The 22,812-nt window shown below is 19.7% G+C and overlaps 8 protein-coding genes across 12 annotated transcripts in view; 6 read left to right on the top strand and 2 right to left on the bottom strand.

Moving 5' to 3' along the window:
• Positions 1–22,812, bottom strand: part of LOC128953296 (uncharacterized) — a 388,095-nt gene that overhangs the window by 17,805 nt on the left and 347,478 nt on the right. The gene's annotated exons all lie outside the window — the stretch shown is intronic.
• On the top strand, positions 513–1,898 carry LOC128953293 (uncharacterized). The gene is made up of 3 exons (XM_054298774.1): positions 513–614; positions 908–1,428; positions 1,647–1,898. Exons 1-3 carry the CDS (start codon positions 554–556, stop codon positions 1,833–1,835), a joined length of 771 nt encoding a protein of 256 aa, XP_054154749.1. The 5' UTR covers positions 513–553; the 3' UTR covers positions 1,836–1,898.
• On the top strand, positions 7,405–8,841 carry LOC128953306 (uncharacterized). The gene is made up of 4 exons (XM_054298793.1): positions 7,405–7,442; positions 7,601–7,827; positions 8,263–8,568; positions 8,669–8,841. Exons 2-4 carry the CDS (start codon positions 7,756–7,758, stop codon positions 8,816–8,818), a joined length of 528 nt encoding a protein of 175 aa, XP_054154768.1. The 5' UTR covers positions 7,405–7,442; positions 7,601–7,755; the 3' UTR covers positions 8,819–8,841.
• LOC128953411 (uncharacterized) lies at positions 10,360–14,931 on the top strand. The gene is made up of 6 exons (XM_054298896.1): positions 10,360–10,417; positions 10,499–11,013; positions 11,210–11,333; positions 11,447–11,494; positions 14,197–14,681; positions 14,785–14,931. The coding sequence occupies exons 1-6, from the start codon at positions 10,360–10,362 to the stop codon at positions 14,929–14,931; spliced, it is 1,377 nt and encodes a 458-aa protein (XP_054154871.1).
• LOC128953298 (uncharacterized) lies at positions 17,375–18,365 on the top strand. The gene is made up of 3 exons (XM_054298784.1): positions 17,375–17,458; positions 17,534–18,048; positions 18,177–18,365. Exons 1-3 carry the CDS (start codon positions 17,401–17,403, stop codon positions 18,321–18,323), a joined length of 720 nt encoding a protein of 239 aa, XP_054154759.1. The 5' UTR covers positions 17,375–17,400; the 3' UTR covers positions 18,324–18,365.
• LOC128953410 (putative uncharacterized protein DDB_G0290521) lies at positions 18,517–18,855 on the top strand. Its single transcript, XM_054298894.1, has one exon. The coding sequence runs from the start codon at positions 18,517–18,519 to the stop codon at positions 18,853–18,855; it is 339 nt and encodes a 112-aa protein (XP_054154869.1).
• On the bottom strand, positions 18,926–20,025 carry LOC128953301 (uncharacterized). Its single transcript, XM_054298786.1, has 3 exons — positions 19,907–20,025; positions 19,300–19,808; positions 18,926–19,212 (listed from the first exon to the last, which is right to left on the bottom strand). The coding sequence occupies exons 1-3, from the start codon at positions 19,965–19,967 to the stop codon at positions 19,066–19,068; spliced, it is 717 nt and encodes a 238-aa protein (XP_054154761.1). The 5' UTR covers positions 19,968–20,025; the 3' UTR covers positions 18,926–19,065.
• Positions 21,494–22,812, top strand: part of LOC128953295 (uncharacterized) — a 3,713-nt gene continuing 2,394 nt past the window's right edge. Inside the window, exons 1-3 of one of the 2 annotated variants that reach the window (XM_054298778.1) lie at positions 21,494–21,589; positions 21,672–21,910; positions 22,073–22,213. In XM_054298778.1, the coding sequence (XP_054154753.1) occupies positions 21,526–21,589; positions 21,672–21,910; positions 22,073–22,213 (444 nt within the window). In that variant the 5' untranslated portion in view covers positions 21,494–21,525. Of the gene's footprint in view, positions 21,590–21,671; positions 22,214–22,812 lie in introns of both variants that reach the window. The other variant, XM_054298777.1, reaches the window with a different exon arrangement.

Below are 22,812 nucleotides of genomic sequence, written 5' to 3'. Positions count from 1 at the left end.
TATTATTATTATCAAATTATTATTAGAAATTAAAAAAAATATAGAATATAGAAAATAAAAATTTGAAATTGTAATCAAAACCTAACCTAACCTAACCTAACCTAACCTAACCTAACCTAACCTAACCTAACCTAACCTAACCTAACCTAACCTAACCTAACCTAACCTAACCTAACCTTAAGCATTTAATTCAATTTTTTTTTATTAATTTTGTTCACTATTTTTACACAATTTAGATATTGAACTATAATAACTTAATTTATTTATAATTTTTTTATTAATGATAATTTTAAATCAAAATTTTAAAATTTATATTTTGATGATTATAGACATATACAAACATATAAAACAAATTCAGATATATATATATTTATTTTAGAAGTTAGTATAAAATTTCATATATAATTACAAATCAGTTTTATTAATTTCATAATTTTAGTATAAATATGTTTAAATATATATAAAAATTTTTTTTATAGATATTTGACTACAGAAAAAAAGTATAAATACTGAACTTATTTATTATATACTGTATATTGTATTGAATATAATTATGAATAAAATACTAGCTATTAGTTGTTTAGCTATTTTGTTAACAATTATTAATGGATTGGGTAAACATTAATAATAATAATAATAATAAATAAAATTTGCTAGTTTACTAAAATTTTATATTAGCTACTAAAATTACTTAATAAACTAAAATTTAAGTTTATTAGTATAATTTAAATACTATAAATATATATATAATTTTTAGATTACTAGTTCAATCAATAGGTTTACTAATGAAATTTATATATGTTTTTATTTTGATTTTATTTTTATAAATTTTATAATTTTTTTTAATTTAAATTATTTAATAATTATTTTTTTCTATATTTATATTTATATATATATACTAATATAGCTAGTGGTTGTCAAGTAAATGATCCATGGCCTAAACAATTGAAACTAAATCAAGCCTATCTGACATGGACGGATAAAAAACTGCTTGATGAAATCGATAAAGTGTTCAAGCAAAAATGTAAACTATACAAAAAGGATTCGGATTTTTTGAAAAAAGCTGGCCTAGAGTGGGCCGGTAGTCGGCAGGCGGCCGGTTGTCAACGGGATTGGGATGAAAGCAATCGGATAGTTAAAGCTATTGAAAAATTGCCGAAATTCCAGAAAAACAAACACTGGCTATTGGTTACACAGACCCAATGGGTTGACTACTGGAACCGCTTTTATCATGAAACTGATAACAAACAATTGGATTGTTCGATTGAACAATTGCAGCAGATTTTGAATACCCAATCATTGGATTCGAATGGTTTGATTGAATTGTTGCAGAAAAAACGTAATCAAGTGTTGGCCAAAATGCAAAAACAAGTGGACAACGATACAAATGATAAAAATTCAAAATTTTTCAAAAAATTTGACCAACAGGTTTTTGATTTGATTTTTAATTTCTAATTTTATAGCATTTTTTAAGTTATAATTTTGATAAACAAAAATGATATATATATATACATATTTAGTTAGTGATTTATTATAATTTTATTATTAATAATTAGTTATGATATATATATATATATATATATATATTTATTTATTTATAAATAGAATTTTTAATTATATTTTTTTCATCCTCTAAATTATATAAGACATTGGATGATATAAAACAAATCTATAGCGTGGATGACAAACAATTGGCTAAAATACAGGATAATCAGGTGAAAGTGGGAACACTGATTATTTTGTTACTGGAATCAGAATATTATATACGTGGCTATAGTATTCTACTTAATGATGAACAACAACAACAAGATGATTATGTTTTAAAAGGTGTATAAAATAACCTGGACAAACCGGCTTAATATTAATGGACACCCGATCACACTATTAAATATAGTATATATATATATATATTAATTATTCTAAATTTTCTCATTTTATTTAAATTATTTTTCAAGTTAATTAATTTTGTATATTATTAATTAATTCTTTTTAGTATTATCTAGATAATTCTAAATTCTAACATTTTTTTGTAATAAAAATATTTATTTTTCTAATAATAATAAAAAGTTTAAAAGTATTGTTATGTTTTTTTCTAATTTACTATTTAACTATATATTTTGATACTATTTAATAAATATATAAAATTTTAATTCTAAATAGTTATTGTTTAAAAATAATAAAAAATAATAATTTTTAATCTATAGGTAAAATTTTAGATATTATTTAATAACTATACCTATTATTATTATAATTATTAATATTTAATTTATTTGTAATAAGTCTAGAGTATATACTTAAATTACTAAAAAAATATTACTCACGTTAAAGTAAATTTAATTTAATTAACAAATTATTTTTAAAATAAATATTTAAGTGTTTATTAAAAGTTTATTATTATTATTATTAATTATTTAAATTACTAGTTTTTAAATTTTGTTTGTTTAAAAATTTGTAATAACTTATTATGTATAATAATAATAATAATAATTAGTTATAAAATACATAATCATTTTAAAAACAAATCACTATTTTATTTCAAAACAATTTATTGTTTTATTTGCAATACTGCTTAAAACAATATTACAAAACTTAAAAATAATACAACGTTTTTAAAGAAAACAAATATTATTACAAAATAATTATAAAGTATATACTGCATACAGTATTTAATTTTTAATACATTAATATTAAAATTATATTATTTAGTAAGAATTTTTATTATTTAATAGTTATTTTTTTATCTGAGAAATATATTACTATTTTAAAATTATTTAAATTAAATTTAATTATAATATCACTATATAATTATCAATATTAATAACTTTATAATGTTTATTGATAGCAAAGTAATGAATAAAATTTTTCATATTTAATTAAACAAAATTTAATTATATTTATATATTTTATATAAATAATTAATCATAATATACAGTATTTAATATTTAAAAAAAAAATCAATTAAAATTAATATAATAAATAGCAATTTATATTTTAATATATTAACAAATATATATATAAGTTTCTACTATATTATTGTTTATTTAGTAATTTTGTAAATCAGTTTTTTTGTATTTAAAAAAATCGGAAAATTTTTAGTAAGTAGTCATAAATTTTAATTGTAATTAAGTTATATCTTTGTTTAACTATTTGTTAAGAAAAAAACTATATTACAAAACTAAGAAATAGGAAATTTTTATTAAAAAAAACAAAAAAAAACATAACAAACATTTTTAAAAGTAACTTCTCGAAAAGATATTATTAAAAAAAAATATCTATAAAATTTAGAAATAATTTATTTCTTATATATATATTAGAAATTTTAGTTATATAGATATCTTAAATTTATTTATTTTTTAAAAATAAATTTTAATAAGGATTGTTTTTTTTAATTTTTAACTTAAACTTTATTATTTATATTTTGATATTTATTTGCAAAAAAAATTATTTTTTTAAATTAAAAAATTTTAATGTAGACATTTATTTAATTTTAAAGAATTAGTATAAATTTTTTAGACATTAAAATATATAAAATATTAATTTATTTAAAAATTTTAAATATTTAATTTTAGAAATTTAGTTAACTTTTTTGACATTTTTTTAAGTAATAGTACAATTTTGATATTGAATTCTAATAGCTTATTTTATTATTATTTAACTTTTTTTTAAAAAAAAATTGCAGTTTGACTAGGACAGACATTTAGGACGGACATAACAAATTCAAATATATACTCACTTTAAAAGTTACAACAAAATTACATATAATTGCAAATCATTATCTAACAATAAATTTCCTAATTTTTGTATAAACTTTATATTAATTGTTTTTCAACTTTTTAGTAGTTTTAAAAAAAAGTATAAATACTGAACTAGAATTTATATCAAAATTAACATTTAATATATTTATATACATATATATATATATATTATACAATTGTTTTAAATTGTTGATTAGATACTAAATATTGAATTATGAACAAAATATTAGCTAATATTAGTTGTTTAGCTATTTTGTTGTCAATTATCAATGGATTGGGTAAATAATATTAATAATAATTAAAATACTAATTTACTATAATTTTTTAATTTTTCACAATTTTATCCCCCACCCACACACACACAAACACACACACACACACACATTAAATTAATTTCCTAGCAAATGGTTGTCAAATAATTATCATTATAGTATTTATAGTTAAATATAATTAATAATAATTAATATACTAGTTTACTAATATAATTAATAATAATAATTTATATACTAGTTTACTACTATAAATAATAATAATTTAAAATATACTAGTTTACTAATATAATTTTTTTTAATTATTTTTTCCCATTTTTTCACAAATAATTTATTTTTCTAGCTACTGGTTGTCAAGTAAATGATCCATGGCCCAAACAGGTGAATCTAAATACAGCATACAACAAATTGATAGATAAAAAGCTGTTAGATGAAATCGATAATGTGTTCAAGCAAAAATGTAAACTGTACAAAACGGATTCGGATTTTTTGAAAAAAGCTGGCCTCAATTGGGCCGGTAGGAGACAGGGGGCCGGTTGTCAACGGGATTGGGATGAAAGCAATCGTATAGTTACAGCTATAGGAAAATTGCCGATAAATCAACAGAAATACAAACACTGGTTGTTGTCTACACAGACCCAATGGGTTGACTACTGGAACCGGTTTTATCATGAGACTGATAACAAACAATTGGATTGTTCCATTGAACAATTGCAGAAAATTTTGAATACCCAATCATTGTATACAAATGGTTTAATTGGATTGTTGCATAAAAAACGTAATCAAGTATTGGACAAAATGCAAAAACAAGTGGACACGGATACAAATGATAAAAATTCAAAATTTTTCAAAAAATTTGACCAACAGGTTTTTCATTTGATTTTGACATTTCTAATTTAATTTAATTTTTATTAGTTGTAATTTAATTAATAAAAATTCTATATATATATATATAGTTTATAGGAATATCTATATCAGGTATTTTTTTAATAATATTTGACAAATTTTTGTTAAAAATTAATTAATTTTTAATTTTAGTTATAAATATTTTATATTTAAAAAAATTATATTGTATATTCTTTATCTTTATATATATATATAGTTTAGTGATTTATAATAATTTTATTATTCATAATTCGTTATGATATATATATATAGAATTTTTATATCTTAATATTTTTATCCTCTAAATTTAATTAGACATTGGATGATAGAAAACAAATCTATAGCGTGGATGACAAACAATTAGCTAAAATAAAGGACAATCAGGTGAAAGTGGGAACACTGATTATTTTGTTATTGGAAACAGAATATTATATACGTGGCTATACTGAACTACAACAACAACAACAAGCTGAATATGCTATAGTGTGAACAACTAGTAGTAGTAGTAGTAATCCGGAATCTAATTTTTAAATTTAATCTGGACACCCTTACAATCACTCTAAAATTTTATTATCTTTTTAATTTTCTATGACTAAATTTTTTTTATTTATTTTTTTTTGTTTTCAATCGATTTCTAAATTAACAAGTTGTAATTAAACTAAAATTTTTTTTTTAATTATCAATAAAAACAATAAAAGCATTTAACATTTTTGTTGAATATTTTAACAATTTCTAGTTATTAATTAATTAATAACAAATAAGAAAAATAAAATAAATTATATATTTATTGATTAATTTTATTTGAATAAATATTTTATGATGTGTATTTATAATTTTAAATATAATTTATAACTATATTCTACTAGTTTATTATAATTATTATCTGATTTATATATACAGTATCTATATCAGTGATCTACTGTATATATTTATATATAACTTTAAAAAAGTAAAATTTTTTGTAAAATATGACAAAAAGGTTATTAATTAATTTAATTAATTTATTATTTAGTTTTTTAAAATTATATTTTATATCTAGGTATTTATTACATAGATTTTGGATTTTATAATTATTTAATATTATTATAAATATATTATATACAGGTATATACATTATATAGCTATATATATATTTTATAAAGTTATAGTGGTATAAATCTAATTAATAATATTTCGGTTATATATTATATTATATTATATTATTATATTTTAATTTACATATTAGTCTATGTTTTTAATTTTTAAAATAAATTAAAACTATTAAAAAATACACACAATAAAGTAAATTAAATTTAAATAGCAAATAAAATATTTAAAATAAATATTTAAGTGTTTATAAAACGTTTTTTATTAATAATATTATTTATTATATTTAAATTATTATTTAAAAATATTTATTATCTTTACTATGATTTATAATAATATTAATATAAAACATTTAAATACAAAATCATTATAAAAACAAATCTAAATTTTAGTATCAAAACAATTTATTGCTTTATTTGCAATACTTCTAAAACAATATCACAAAACTTAATAATAATAATAAAAAATTATCTATAGCAATTTATTAATTAATATATAATCAAATATATATATTTATAAATTACATATATATATATTAGTTAATTTAGTTAAATAAACCATTTTATTATAAAATCATATAATGTATATGTAAAAATTTTATATCGATAAAATTTAATAAAATCATTTTTTAAAATTTTAGTTAAAATAATATTACAAAACTTGTTTTTAAGAATCACTAATATTACAAAACTTAATAATAATAAAACTATCTTTAAACAAATTTTTAAACTTATACTAGTATAAAATAATTTTATTTATTTTTTTTATTAATATTAAAGAAAATTTACAAAAAGTTATAACCAATAGAAAAAAATATTTAGAAAATTTTATTAATTTCCAATGATTTTATTAAATTATAGCCAAATTTTTTTTAGTGAAATATATTACTATTTTAAGATTACTTATTTAAATTCAATTTAATTATGACTATATAATTAATCTAAATAATTAATTATAATATTTAATAGATATTTAAAAATAATATATCTATAGCAATTTATTTACTAATATATTAAATATATATATATATATATGTTACACATCTACTTGTTAAATTTATTATTAAATAAACATTTTATTTTTGATAATCATATGTTGTATAGGTAAATATTTTATATAGTTAAATTTTAATTAAATCATTTTTTTTAAAAATTTATTGTTAAAATAATATTACAAAATTTATTATTATGGAAACTTTTTACATAAATCACTAATATTACAAAACTAAAGAAATGATTTAATAAAAATCAAAATTTTAAAAAAACTATAAAAACTAATGTAGAACAATTAGTTTAGTTATAGATATATATTTTAATAATATATTATTTAGATAATTATTAATAATAACTACTATATTATATAATAATAATTATAATACTGTATATACACAGTATGTTTTCATTAGCTATTAGTTTGACTATTGTTTTGGCAATTATAGGCAATTTAGGTATAAATTTATAGATTATTATATAGATATTTATATTATATATAGACATATATATTCTATACATATTTATTTCATATATAGACACATTATTTATTATTAATACACTATTTTTATTTTAATTTTAAATTATTTTAAATACATATATATATAATGTATAGATGCCAGTTGTCCAGGCAATGATCAATGGCCCGGAGCGCCAAACTATACCCAGATTGGCCTAAAATATGAATCACAAACCGATGAGCAGCTAATTAAACAAAATGGTAAACTAGTTCAACAAAGATGTCAATTGTATAATACGAATGCTAAATGGATGAAACAACAAGGCCTGGACTATATGGCTGTCAGACAACTGGGCAGTTGTCTGTATGACATTCAGGATACGGTATGTTTATTAGTTGAGGGGTTAATTAGTAATTTTCTAGTTAAATTTCCCAATCAGAAAGTTTCCTAGATAAATTTCTCATGAATAAATTTCTATATATACAAATTTTAATTAAAAGATTTATTATGGGTTTCCCATAAATTGTTATAAGTTATTGTAATACTAGTATTTTTTATCAGTTTTTAATGTTTAAATTTTTTTAACTCATTTTATTTTATATATAAATCATAGTCTATAATAGTTTTAATTAAATAATTTTACACTAATTACTTAATAATTAAAATACTAATAATAATTGTATTGTTATAAGATAGCTAATATCGAGTTACAAAAAAATTAACATGTGGATGACATAGATAGAAATTAACTATTTTTTTAGAAACTTTCTAGAAATTTCTCTATTAATTTACAAATTGTTTTTTTTGCCAACATTAGGTACGTTGCGTATCGGCTATCAATCAAGTTGAAGATCCAAAAGTACGGCACCAGTTTATGATAGTGGAAACACAGTGGACAGATTTTTGGACTAATTACTATACGGATTTTGTAAATAGCCAACAAAATTGTTCGATGGAAGATATTGTAGACAATTACAAACGTCAAAATCAAAATGATTTGGCAACCCTAGGAAAATTGTTGGACGAAAAACGTAAAGAAGTTTTACAGGAAATGCAATTAGAAATCAAAAACGATAACAACGCTGATAAACAAGATATATTTTGGATACCATTGGACACATTGGTTAGTAATTTTATTTTTTATTTAAAATATATTTTTTTTTTAAAATAAATTAATTAAAATTAAAAAATATTGAATTTAATTATTATTCTAAATATGATAGATATTAGATGACGCTAAACGTGGTTTTGAAAATGATGATAAAAGATTGTCGAAAATATCGGATCAGTCGATTAAATTGAAAACATTGTATATGTTGTTAAATACATTAGATTATACATTAGGAGGCTATAAAGCTATACACTCTCAATAAACAACAACAACAATATCAAAAATACGGCACCGATTTTATGGACAATCTATATCACACTATATATTCTAGTTATTTACTATAAAGATATTAATTTTATTTTTTATAAGTAATTTAAAAATTGTTGTATAAAATTAATAACTTTTTTAATAATTAAAATTTTAAAGCATTGAATAATTTTTAGTTACACACATACACACACATACACACACACACATACACACACACACATACACACATACAAACACATACACACACATAAACTAAAAAAAACTAAAAACAATAAATTAAAAACATAACAATATTCTAATTAAATTATGATAAACAAGTATAATAATATATAAAAATTAATTAAATTAACAATTAATTTAGTATTTTATATTTAAATTATGTTTATTAAAATATTTAGTTCAGTAGTAATAGTCATTAATAATCTATAGATATATTTTGTTTTAAATGATTTTTTTAAAAAAAATAATATTAAATTAAATGATTTATAATTTTATATTTTTATAAAAAAAATTTTGTAATATTATTTTCTTAGTATAATATTATATTAAAACAATGACTTGTTTAAATTAAACTATAATTTATATATATTTTTAATTGTATAAAGATTTACAAATTAAACAATAATTAATATTTTTATATATTTTAGAAAATGTTTTTTATATTTTTTATTATATTTTTTTTATTTAAATTAAATATAACAAATAACATAATATAACTAAAATTATAAACAAAAGTCTTTTGTATATTTTATACAATTATTAGTGAAATTTATAAAAAAAAATTATTATTATTTTATTAAAATTTATTTTGTATTTAAAATAAACAATATTACAAAACAATTTATTTTTACAAAATTTTTTTTTAATAATATTTACAAAAATAGTATTAAAACAATAATTTGTTTATATTTGTTTGTCTATAATTTATTATTTTTTTTTAATTTACACAAACATTTACATTTTTAATTGTCTACATATTAAGAAATTAAACAATATTAAATTTTATTTAAATTATTTCATTATTTAAAATTTAATTTTAATAAACATTTTTAAATAAAAATATAACAAATAAATATTTTTATACTAAACATAATCTAAATAAAGTATTTTTTTTAAAAAAAAGTCACATATTTTAGATAAAATTATTAAAAAAAAACTATTTAAAAAACTATATTACTTATAATAATAAACTATTACTTATAATTATAAAAAAATATTAAGAAATATAAAATTTAAGTAATAAATAATATATCAAAATAACAGTATTTTGAAATCTTTTTAAAGTTTTAAAGTTTACATAATGATTTTACATTTAATTAAATTTTAAAATAATATTAGTTTACATACAAGAAAAAATACATTTATAATATTTTGACATAAATTTAAAAACTATAAATACTGAACTGAAAATTAAATAGTTAAGTATAGTATAAAATTTTTTCGTTTTAATATTTTATTAAAATAAAATTTTAAATTTTTATTAAATTTTTTTTGTTAAAAAAAATATTAATAATATTATAGAAAAAATTCAATATGAATTTTATAATAGCTATTACTATAGTCGCTTGTATACTATCAACTGTTATATCAAGTAAATATATATATATATATATATATATATATAATTTTAATTAATATTATTCATTAATTATAAAAATTTTAATTTTTTTAGGTCCTGATTGTCCGATCAACAATCTATGGGTAGCGCCGCCAGATTATGCCGGACTCAAAGCTAAATTCCAATCCGAATCGGTTGACCAATTGTTTCACTGTATTAATAAAGATATTGCTAAAGAATGTAAGCAAACCAATGCCGAGAGTCGTACCTACAATCGGGAGGGACTGGTGTTTATGGCCGATCGTTTGGCCAAATCATGCGACTATAATCGCCAGTTTAATCGACAGATATTGGCTGCCATTAAAGCTAATGTAACCGATAAAAGTAAACGACATGAGCTGATCCAAGCCCAGGCCCAATGGCATTATTATTGGTCCGATTATTTTGGTAAAATATTGTACAGGCAACAAGATTGTTCGATGAAACAGTTGGGTTACAGTGAGGATTTGGGAGAATTGCAGAAACAATTCGTGGATAAACGTAACCAAATTTTGGCAACGCTAGCTAATTGGGTGGATCAGGATAAACAAAACAATGATTGGCAGATTTGGCAGTCATTTAATGAAAAGGTAAGTATTTTTTTATAGATTTATTATTATTATTACTACTACTACTACTACTACTACTACTACTACTACTACTATAATTACTTTTTAGAAATTGTTTAAAATTTAGTTAAAACTATTAAATTTAAAAAAAACTATTAGAAATTATAAAACAAAAAATTTAATATAATTATTATTATTTGTATACTGCTGATAACAGGCTCTCGATGACAATAAAGTCGATTATGAAAACGTTGACAAAATTGTGGCCAATTTGACGCCCGAAGCGATTAAAGTGAAAACAATGCAGAATCTTGTCTACGAAGTAGACATTTATAGCCGCGGTATTGAAAATATTAAATTTTAATTTTAACGTTAAATTTTTTATTGTATTTAATCAAGAATATATATTTTGTTTTGAAATTTATTATATATTTTTTTTCGACAACGATTAAAGTGAAAACATTGCAGTATCTTGTCTACGAAACAGATATTTTTGTCCACGGTATTGAAAATATCAAATTCTAAACTTTAATTTATTTTATATTTTTATTTTAACAACTTTTTTATTTTTTATTGTTGTTTTTAAATGTTTTTTTAAATTTAAAAATAAAATTAATAAAATAATCTTTGGATTTATAAAATCAACATTTATATTAAAACATACACATACAATTGTATATAGTCAAGTTTATTTTTATATAATTTATTTTGTATTTTATACTTTTTATAATATTAGTCTAAAATTACAATTAAATATTATGAAAAATTTTATTATTATTATTATTATTATTATTATAGGTAATTTTTTTAACAGTAATTGATTTATATATAAAAAATTATAAAATTAACTAAACAAACTAAAATATTATACATAAATATTATACAATATATATTATAAATATTATACTTATTATAAACAAATAATTGATAATTAAATTAAATTAATATATACTATATATATATTAATATTTTTTTTTAAATAAAAATAATGTTACAAAATAAACCAGAGATTCTTAATTAAAAATAATAACCCATGTTAATTTAGTACTAACCAGAAAATAATAATAATAATAATTGAATAAGTTACTAAACACTAATAAATAAAATAAAACATAAATTTAGTTAAAAATATATATAAGAATATATAATAAATAAAATAAACATTTAATATATTAACCAATATAAAAGTTACACATGTACATTTAGTGTACTAAGCATATTATTTTGGAAAAAAAACGAAAATCAATATAGAGTACAAATTTTTATTATTATAGTTAAATTTTAAGCAAATCATTTTTTTACAAAATCATGAAATGGATAAATTCGTAACTAAATTATATGTGTCCGTCATAGCTAAATTTTAATCACAAATTAGAAATCAAAAGTTAAAATTAAAGATTAAAACATTAAAAATCTTTTGTTTTGTAATAAATAAATAAAAATTCAAACATTCTAAATATATTTTATATTCTAATAATAATAATAATAACACTCTACTAAAATAATTAAGTTAATTATATATTTTTTAAATTATTGTTTTATTTTTTTTATATTTAATCAAGAACATAATTTTTTTTTTATTATTTTATCTTGTTTTATATTGTATTTTTATTTAAAAATCTAAATTTAAAATCGAAAAAATAAAATAAAATTTATTTACCATTATAGTAAATTATCATAAAAATTTACAAATACAATAACATCTAGTCTATTTTATTTTTATTATATAGTATTCTATAGTTTTTAATATTAGTTTTAAATATTTTAAAATTATAAAATGCAATAAGTACAGTAATTAAACTTAAAAATATTAAAAATAAATTTTAAAGGAGCAATGTTTATTAGCTTATATATATATAATATAACTTAAATTTTTATTTAAATATTCAAAAATCAGTAAAAACTATCTAAAATATATTTTCTATCTTACTGTAAGATCTTTGAATTAATATTTCATTTTATTTTGTTTAGTATTGTATTATTACTGTATTAATATAACATTGTAAATAATTGTAAAAAAAATAAACAATTAAAATCTAATTAGATTATAATAAACATTTAATAATAAAAATTAACTATTAATTTACTATTGTATATACAGTATTTAAAATATCTGTTTAAAACATTTTTTTTTAAATACAGTTTTCTTAATTAACATTTAAAACAATGATTTGTTTAAATTATAATTTATGCATTTTTTTGTAATTAAAAATTATTAGTATACATGATTAGCAAAATAAAAGTAAGTAAAAACTTGTAGTATTGTATTGTATATTTGAAAAAAAACTATTGTTAAATATTTTTATTATTTAAATATTAATAAATATTTATTCTTTTTAGATTGATTTTTGTGTTTGAATATAATTTAACATTTAAAAAAAATAAAAAAAAATATTAATATATAATTTTAAGTAAACAATTAACACATAATTTATTACCGTTTAGTTTAAATGTTTATTTAATTAAAATTATATTGATTTATCATAATATTATTTAACATTTAAAAAATACATAAGTTTATAGCAGAGCAGTAAATAATAAAATTATTTTTTAAAATTAAATAAATATAAGTATTTTTTTTAATAAAATTTTTTAAAAATTTTTAATAATTATAATGTTTGATTCTTAGGTGTGTGTATATATAAATTATTTACTTAAAATTATTTTGTAATATTGTTTTATAAAAAACTGTTTAATAAAATAATGTTTAGTATAAAATTTTACATATATACTATAAAATGCATAGTAATATAAATAATAAAAAATAAATAACATTAACCTACTAAACATTTTAAAATAATATATAGAAATATAATATTGAACAAAAAATTTTTAACTAAATTAATTACAAATCACTTTTTAGTAAATTATTAATTTACATATTATTATTTGGCATTTTTTCATAAAAATTATTGTCTATAGTTTAGCAGTTTATTATGTTAATTAAAAAAAATACCTAAACTAAACTATAAATACCGAAGTAAAATAAAGTTAATTCAATCAAAGAAATTTTAGTAGAATTAAATAAAAAAAACTATTTTTTTTATATATTTAAAAAAAAATTTCAATAATAAAATTAATTTCAATATGAATTTTATTACCGTAGTTATTACTATAGGCGCTTGTATACTATCATCTGTTATATCAAGTAAATAATTATATTAATTTAAAATTTAAAATTTATTTTTTCTTTTCAATTGATAGAACCTGATTGTCCGGTTAAGAATCTATGGGAAGCGCCGCCAAATTATGCCGAACTCAAATCAAAGTTCCAGAACAAATCGGAAGCCCAATTGATTCAGAGTATTAATCAGGAAATTTCAAAACAATGTAAACTAACCAATGATAAGAGTCGAATCTACAAAAAAGAAGGACTGGTATTTATGGCCGAACGATGGGCCCAATCATGCGACTATGAGCGCCAGTTTAACGACGGAGTATTGGACGGTATAAAAGAAAATGTAACACAAAGTAAGCAATATGAACAGATCAAAGCCCAGGCCCAATGGCATTCATATTGGTCGGAATATTTGGGTAAAACATTGTCAAGACAACAACAGTGTTCAATGAAACAGTTGGGTTACAGTGAAAATGTTCAAAAATTACAGAAACAATTACAGAATAAACGTAACATAGTTTTAGTAGCTTTAAAGAAATGGATAGATATGGACAATAAAAACGATAATTGGGTATTTTGGAGAAATAGTAATGAAGGGGTAACGTTATTTTATTTTTTTTTTAAATATATTCATTATTATTATTATTATTATTATTATTGACTACTAATTATAGACTCTGAATGACCAAAAAGAAGATTCTGAAGAAACTGACTCTATTGTGTCCGATTTGACGCCCAATAAAATAAAAGTGAAAACATTGCAGAATCTTGTCTACGAAGCAGACATTTATAGTCGCGGTATTAAAAATATTAAATTTTAAACTTTAAAATTTTTGTTTTTTATTTAATGAAAAAAATTGTTTTTATTAGTATTTTTGTTGTTTTTGTTATGTAGTTTTTTATTATAAATTATTTTTATTTGTAAATCTAAATTTAACAATAATAATTTAACAATAAAATATATTTCCTGCATTTACTTAATTGAATTTTTTTAATAACATACAAACTTACACCTACCTTAAAATGTGTTAAATGTTTGTTATTTGTTTTATTAAATTTAATAATTATTTTAGAATTTTATATTATTATTTTTATATTATCATAATTATAATATATACAGTTTTTACAAATATAGGTTAGTTTTAATGTTTATTATTTATTAAAAATAAAATAATTTTTATAATTGTTTATATCTAGTATTTAAAATATATGTTTAACATTTTTTTAAATATAGTTTTCTTAATTAATATTTAAAACAATAATTTGTTTAAATTATAATTTATGCATTTTTTGTAATTAAAAATTAATAGTATACATGATTAGCAAAAAATAAGTAAGTAAAAAAATTATATTGTATTTTAATATTATTCTTTTTAGATTGTTTTTTTTTGTATTTAAATATAATTTAATATTAATTTTAATATTAGTTTAATCAATATAAAAAACTTTAACTAACAGCAATTTAATTATTTTATAATATATATTTAAAATTTTAAACTAAACATTATTTTATTAGACAGTTTATTAAAAAATTAAAAAAACAATATTACAAAATTATTTTTTTTGTAAACAATTTACACATAATTTATAATCCTTTAGTCTAATTGTTTATTTTATAAAAAATTATATAGATTTATCATATTAGTATATTTATTTACAATTTAAAAAATAAACATAAGTTTATAACATAGCAGTATATAATAAATTTAAATTTAAAAATAAAATAAATATAATTATATTATTTATTTATTATAATGTGATTTTTTTGTGTGTATATATTATTTTAATTATTTTCGTTTTTTTTAATAATATGATTTATTTTTGGTTAATTTTTTTTATAAAATAAATATTTATTTTATAAAAAAGTATAATAGAGAAAAATTCAAACATTTTATGTAATTTTTGTTTAAATATATAAATATTCAAGAACATTTATTAATATATTAATTTATTTTTTTTAATTTTGTATTTTTATTTTAATTTATTAAAAAAATAAATTTAAAATAATCAGTAAAATAAAATGTTTTCATTGAATTCATTTTTTAAAATTTTTTTTAATTATTATTAAATTAAATCACCATGAAAATTTATACATACAACTACATCTAGTGTATTTTATTTTTATTTATAATATATAGTATTTTTAAGTATTTTTAATATTTTAAAATTACATTGCAATAAATTAATAATTAATTTAATAAACAAATTTAAGGGAACAATATTTATTAGCTTATATATATATATACAGTATATATAATATAACTTTAATTTTAATTATTTTAATGTAAGTATTTAAAAGTCAACAAAAAATATTTAAATATATTTTCTATCAATTAATTTTTGATTTTTTTTAGTATTACTATATAATTTAGTATTAATTTACTTAATAGTATATATTTACAATTAAGTAAATAAAAAACTTATATTTTATTGTATATTAGAAAATATCTATAGCTAAAAATAATAAAATAAAATTTAAAATTAAATAAATATTATAATTTTCTTTTTAATTTAAATTTTAATAAATAGTTAATCTTTATTGTTTGTATTTTGTGTTTGAATATAATTTAATAAATAAGTTGAATATCAATTTAATTAATATATGTATATATAAAACCTTAACTGACTAAGCATTTTATAATATAAATGTAAAATTTTAAACTAAACATTATTTTGTTAAACAGGTTTTAAAAAATATTACAAAATAATTTTAAGTAAACAATTACCACATAATTTATAACAGTTTAGTTTTAATGTTTATTTAATTAAAAAAATTATATTCATTTATTATATTATTATTTAGCATTAAAAAATACAAAAGTCTATAGTCTATAGAAGTAAATAATAAAATTTAAATTTAAAAATTAAATAATTATTATAATTTTTTAATTAAAACCTTAATATTTATTAATTCTAAATATGTGTTTTATTAGGTGTGTATATGATATAAGTATTATAAGTTAATAATTTAAACAAGTAAAATATTTATAAAAAAATAATTTTAACTGTTTTTTTAAACTAAAAAAACAATCTAATAAATCAATTTTTAAGAAAATTTACTGATTTATCATATTATTATTTGGCATTTTTTTAAATAAAAATACATGTCTATAGTCTAGCAGTATATTAGATAATGTTAGAATTAAAACTATAAATACTTGACTAAATTATAGTATAAATTCATATATATATATACAGGTATATTATAAATTTAAGTACAGTAGTTTTGGTAATTAAATAAAAAATATTTTTTTTATATATTTTAATATACTAATCAATTAAATTTCGATATGAAATTTATATTAGCTATTACTATAACAGCTTGTATACTATCAGTTGTTATATCAGGTATATATTTATACTAATTTTTTTCAATAAAATATTAATTTAAAATTAAAAATTTAAAAAAAATTCATCCGGTAGATCCTGATTGTCCGGTCAACAATCTATGGGAAGCGCCGCCAGATTATGCCGGTCTTAAAACTAAATTCCAGTCCAAATCGGATGTCCACTTGATTCAGAGTATTAATCAGGAAATTGCCAAACAATGTAAGCTAACCAATGATAAGAGTCGGGCCTACAAACAGGAGAGACTGGTGTTTATGTCCAAGCGTTTGGCCAAATCATGCGACTATGAGCGCCAGTTTAACGCCAGGGTATTGGCCGGAATAAAAGTCAATGTAACGGATGAAAGTAAACGACATGAGCTGATCAAAGCTCAGGCCAAATGGCATTACTATTGGTCCGAATATTTGGGTAAAACATTGTCAAGACAACAAGATTGTTCGATGGAACAGTTGGGTTACAGTGACGATCCTGATGATTTACAGAATCAATTAGAGGATAAACGTTACAAAGTTTTGGATACTTTAGAAAAATGGATAAAAATGGACAAACAAAACGATGATTGGAAATTTTGGTTGAATTTTAATGAAAAGGTAACGTTATTTTTTAAGGTTGTGGTGATAGTAGTGGGTGGCTATGTGGTTGGGGTTTGGGATGGGGGTATTTTTTATCATTATTATTTAAAATATATATTATTATTATTATTGTTTAATTATGATAGTCTCTGGATGATCAAGTGACAGATAATAAAAACACTGACGAAATTGTGTTGTATTTAAGACCCGAACCGATTAAAGTGAAAACATTGCAGAATCTTGTCTACGAAGCAGACATTTATAGCCGCGGTATTGAAAATATTAAATTCTGATTTGTTATATTATTATTTTATTTTTTTTATTATTTAATCAAGAACTAAAGTTTCTTTTATAATTATTATATTTGTTTTATTTTTATTTTTATTTTTTAATTTGAATAATTTAAATATAAAATAAACAATAAAATATCTAGTTTGCATTTATTTAATAAAATTTTATTTTTTAAATAAATCATAAAGTAATCAAATGTATATTAACACCTACACCTACACCTACACCTACACCTACACCTACACCTACACCTACACCTACACCTACACACCTACACCTACACCTACACCTACACCTACACCTACACCTACACCTACACCTACACCTACACCTACACCTACACCTACACCTACACCTACACCTACACCTACACCTACACCTACACCTACACCTACACCTACACCTACACCTACACCTACACCTACACCTACACCTACACCTACACCTACACCTACACCTACACCTACACCTACACCTACACCTACACCTATACACCCACACCCACACCCACACCTACACTTTATAGTTATATAGGTTTACATGCTTCCAAATTGAATTAAAACATAAAAATTTAATAAAAATTTTTATTTATTTAAATGTAATTTAAAAAAAATAATATTTGATAAATATAAAACTAATGAAATAATACTTTTTGAAATAGTACTTGAAAAATTATTAGTATACTATTAGCTGAATTAACTCGATTAATCAGTTAGCAAGCAATGGCTTTTAGATTTTGATTTTTTAAAATTTTAAATTATCAAAACCCCTACTGAATAAATCAGTTTCGTAAAGCAGATATTGCAATGTTTTCACTTTAGTCGCTTCGGGCGTCAAATTGGCCAACATTTTGTCAATGAATGCATAATAACCATTATACAGATCCAGAACCTTATATGTAATTAAAAAAAATAATTTTAGTAATTATAATTATAACACCCCTAACCCACCACATCCAAACAAACAAAAATACTAAACCTTATCAATGATTGGCTTCAAAAGGGGTAAATCATTTGAAATTGATTTCAACAATTTTTCCAGTGTTACCGCCGTTTGATTTCGTTTATCATCAAATTGTTTTTGCAATTCCAGTACATCCCCTCCATAGCCCAATTGTTTCATTGTACATTGTTTATGTCTTTCTAAAGTCCTGGTAAAATATATTGTCCAATAGTAGTTCCATTGGGCCAATGTCAGTAGTAATTGATGTTTAACTTGATCATCCGTTACCATGGTTACAATACCAGCCACTAACAAATCGTTAAACAATCGATTGGTTACGCAATTTGTTGCGTAACGTTGTGCCAGTATTTCCACACTCTGACGTTTGAATTGTCGACCCAATCGATCGGTTAGTTGACATCGACTATCAATATCCTGATTAATCAAATGAATCAATTGGTCATTGGATTTGGATTGAAATTTGGTTGCGAGTCCGGCATAATCTGGCGGCGCTTCCCATAGATTGTTGACCGGACAATGGGGTACTTAAAAAAAATTAAATAAAAAAATAAAGATTTTATTTATTTATTTTTTATTATAAAGATTATAATTTTTAATAAAAATTAATTAATTATATGTTTACTTGATATAACTGATGATAGTAGTAGACATACTATAGTAGTGATAGCTAATATAAAATTCATAATTAATTTTTTTAATTTTTAATTTTAAGTTATAAATTTATAATGAATTTTTATAAATGCTTTCAATTGCTTGAAAATTGTTTGTATTTATAGTTTTTTTCTTAAAAAATTATTTATGAAAAATTAAACTAAATTAGACATGTGTAATTTCATTATTTTTTTAAAAAAAATTTAGCCAATAGATTTAATTTGTTTAAAAATAATAAATCAAATTATTAATCAAAATTCTTATTATTTTTTTATTATTATTAAAACAACAGTCTACAAAAACATATTGATGTAAAAAATTTGTACTTTAAAAATTCAATTTTATTTAATTATTGTAATATTATTTTTTTTAGTAATAATTTTCTTAGTAAAAAATTTTTGTAATAATGTTTTTGTAATAATAATTTTTGTAATAATGATTTTGAAATAATGTTTTTTTTGTAAAAATATTTAACAGAAAAAATAATTATAATAATTTTCTTAGAAAACTACTAAACTAGAAAAAATTACTATTTTTTAGAAAAATAAGATTACATATCATAAAATCAATTTCTACTAATATAGTTGCACAATAATATAAATTTAATATTACTTAATTAACTAAATTAATTTACAAACTCTACTTTAATTGTTTTAATAATAAACAGTAAATTAATATACAAAAAAAAAGATAAAGTAAATTTTTAAAAATAAAATTAAACATTATACTAGCTATTTTTTAGAAAATTAACAACATAATATTATTAATTAAAGTTTTATTATTATTTTTTAAAAGACAAAATTAATTGTTAATTTAATTTTTATTTCAAAAGATATTTATATCCATCTCATTGTTTTGCATTCAAATAATAACAATAATAATAAAACTTTATATTAAAAAAGTTTTTATTAGTATTATATGATTTTTATAAAATAACATTAAAATTTATTAAGCAATTCAATCTGTAAATTTTTTTAAGCAGTCATATTAAAAATTATTTTAAACAATATTTTTTACTTATTATTTTTTTTAACTAAATTGTATTGTTGTTTTTTATTTACTAAATTAATTGCTTATTAATTAAATAATAATTTATTTTACATATTAACATATGTTACTTTATTATTATTCAAAAATTTTAGCCATATTTTAATTAATAAAAATTTATAATAAAACTCATATTAGAAAAATAAAATTACTAAAATATAATAATTTTAACATGTACTGTATAATAATGAATCTGTAAAAATAAATTGTAATAATAATATTTATTTTTATTATTAGTCAGAATAAAGTTTTTTAATATTGAAATTGTTTTCAATTATTATTTTAATAATAAATTAATTAACTATAATATAATATAATTTATATTGTTATTTTAAATCAATCATTGTTTTAGTTAAATCAACATTAAAATTCTAGGAATTATGGAAAATAAAATTTAATAAACAATTTTTGATATTGATTTACACACAAACAAAATACTATAAATACAGTTAATATAAATAAAATAATTTTTATTAAAACTATTGATATATAATTAATTTTTTAAAATTTTTTTTAAAAAATATAATTAAGTAATTATAGGCAATGAATCTATTAGTAAATGCTATTATAGCTCTACTAACTATTATAGTTTATATTAATGGATCAGGTTAGTTTTTATGAAATTATTATTTTATAACTAATTTATTAATATTATTATTATTATTATAATAAAATAATCTATCAAACAGTTTACGGTAAAAATCAATGGCCACCAAATCACGGTAAATGTCCAGTAAATGGTAATCTATGGCCACAACTGCCAGATTATGCCGGATTAGCTACGATTAAATTACTATCGGATGGCCAGTTAGTTCAATCGCTTCATCGATCAGTAGAGAAACAATGTCGATATACTGACCGTAAAGGTAGGCAATACAAACAGGAAGGACTGGAACTATTGGCCAGCCGTTACGTACCGTTTTGTCAGGTGAGTCGTGATTTTTTTCGACAAATGTTGGCTACGATTGCCAACCAAACTGATTCACAAAAACGACATGAGCTACTAGCTAGACGAGCCCAGTGGGAGGTCTATTGGTCCAAATACTATGCAGAAATTACAGCCAAACAATCTTGTTGTTCATTAGAACAGTTAGGTTATTCAAAGGATGTCAATGTTTTAGTGAAACAGTTGGCTGAAAAACGGTCGATTATTTTGGATAATTTGCCGAAATTTATCAAAGAAATCAAACAAAACAATGATCAGTTAGCATGGCCAGAATTAAATGATGAGGTTTAGTTATTTTATCTTTCTCTCTCTCTGTCTCTCTCTCTGTCTCTCTCTGTCTCTCTCTGTCTCTCTCTGTCTCTCTCTGTCTCTCTCTGTCTCTCTCTGTCTCTCTCTCTCTCTCTCTGTCTCTCTCTCTCTCTCTCTCTCTCTCTGTCTCTCTCTGTCTCTCTCTGTCTCTCTCTCTGTCTCTCTCTGTCTCTCTCTGTCTCTCTCTGTCTCTCTCTGTCTCTCTCTGTCTCTCTCTGTCTCTCTCTGTCTCTCTCTCTCTCTCTCTCTCTGTCTCTCTCTCTCTCTCTCTGTCTCTCTCTGTCTCTCTCTGTCTCTCTCTGTCTCTCTCTGTCTCTCTCTGTCTCTCTCTCTCTCTGTCTCTCTCTCTGTCTCTCTCTCTGTCTCTCTCTGTCTCTCTCTGTCTCTCTCTGTCTCTCTCTCTCTCTCTGTCTCTCTCTGTCTCTCTCTGTCTCTCTCTGTCTCTCTCTCTCTGTCTCTCTCTCTCTCTCTCTCTCTCTCTGTCTCTCTCTCTCTCTCTCTGTCTCTCTCTGTCTCTCTCTGTCTCTCTCTGTCTCTCTCTGTCTCTCTCTCTCTCTCTCTCTGTCTCTCTCTCT

The sequence above is a fragment of the Oppia nitens genome, unplaced genomic scaffold (assembly GCF_028296485.1).
Source record: "Oppia nitens isolate AA-2021 unplaced genomic scaffold, nextdenovo-longstitch-racon4-pilon3 scaffold21_pilon_pilon_pilon, whole genome shotgun sequence".
Lineage (NCBI taxonomy): Eukaryota > Metazoa > Arthropoda > Arachnida > Sarcoptiformes > Oppiidae > Oppia > Oppia nitens.
Note: the sequence above shows the minus strand (reverse complement) of the source record. Positions and strands in the feature narration are given on the sequence as shown.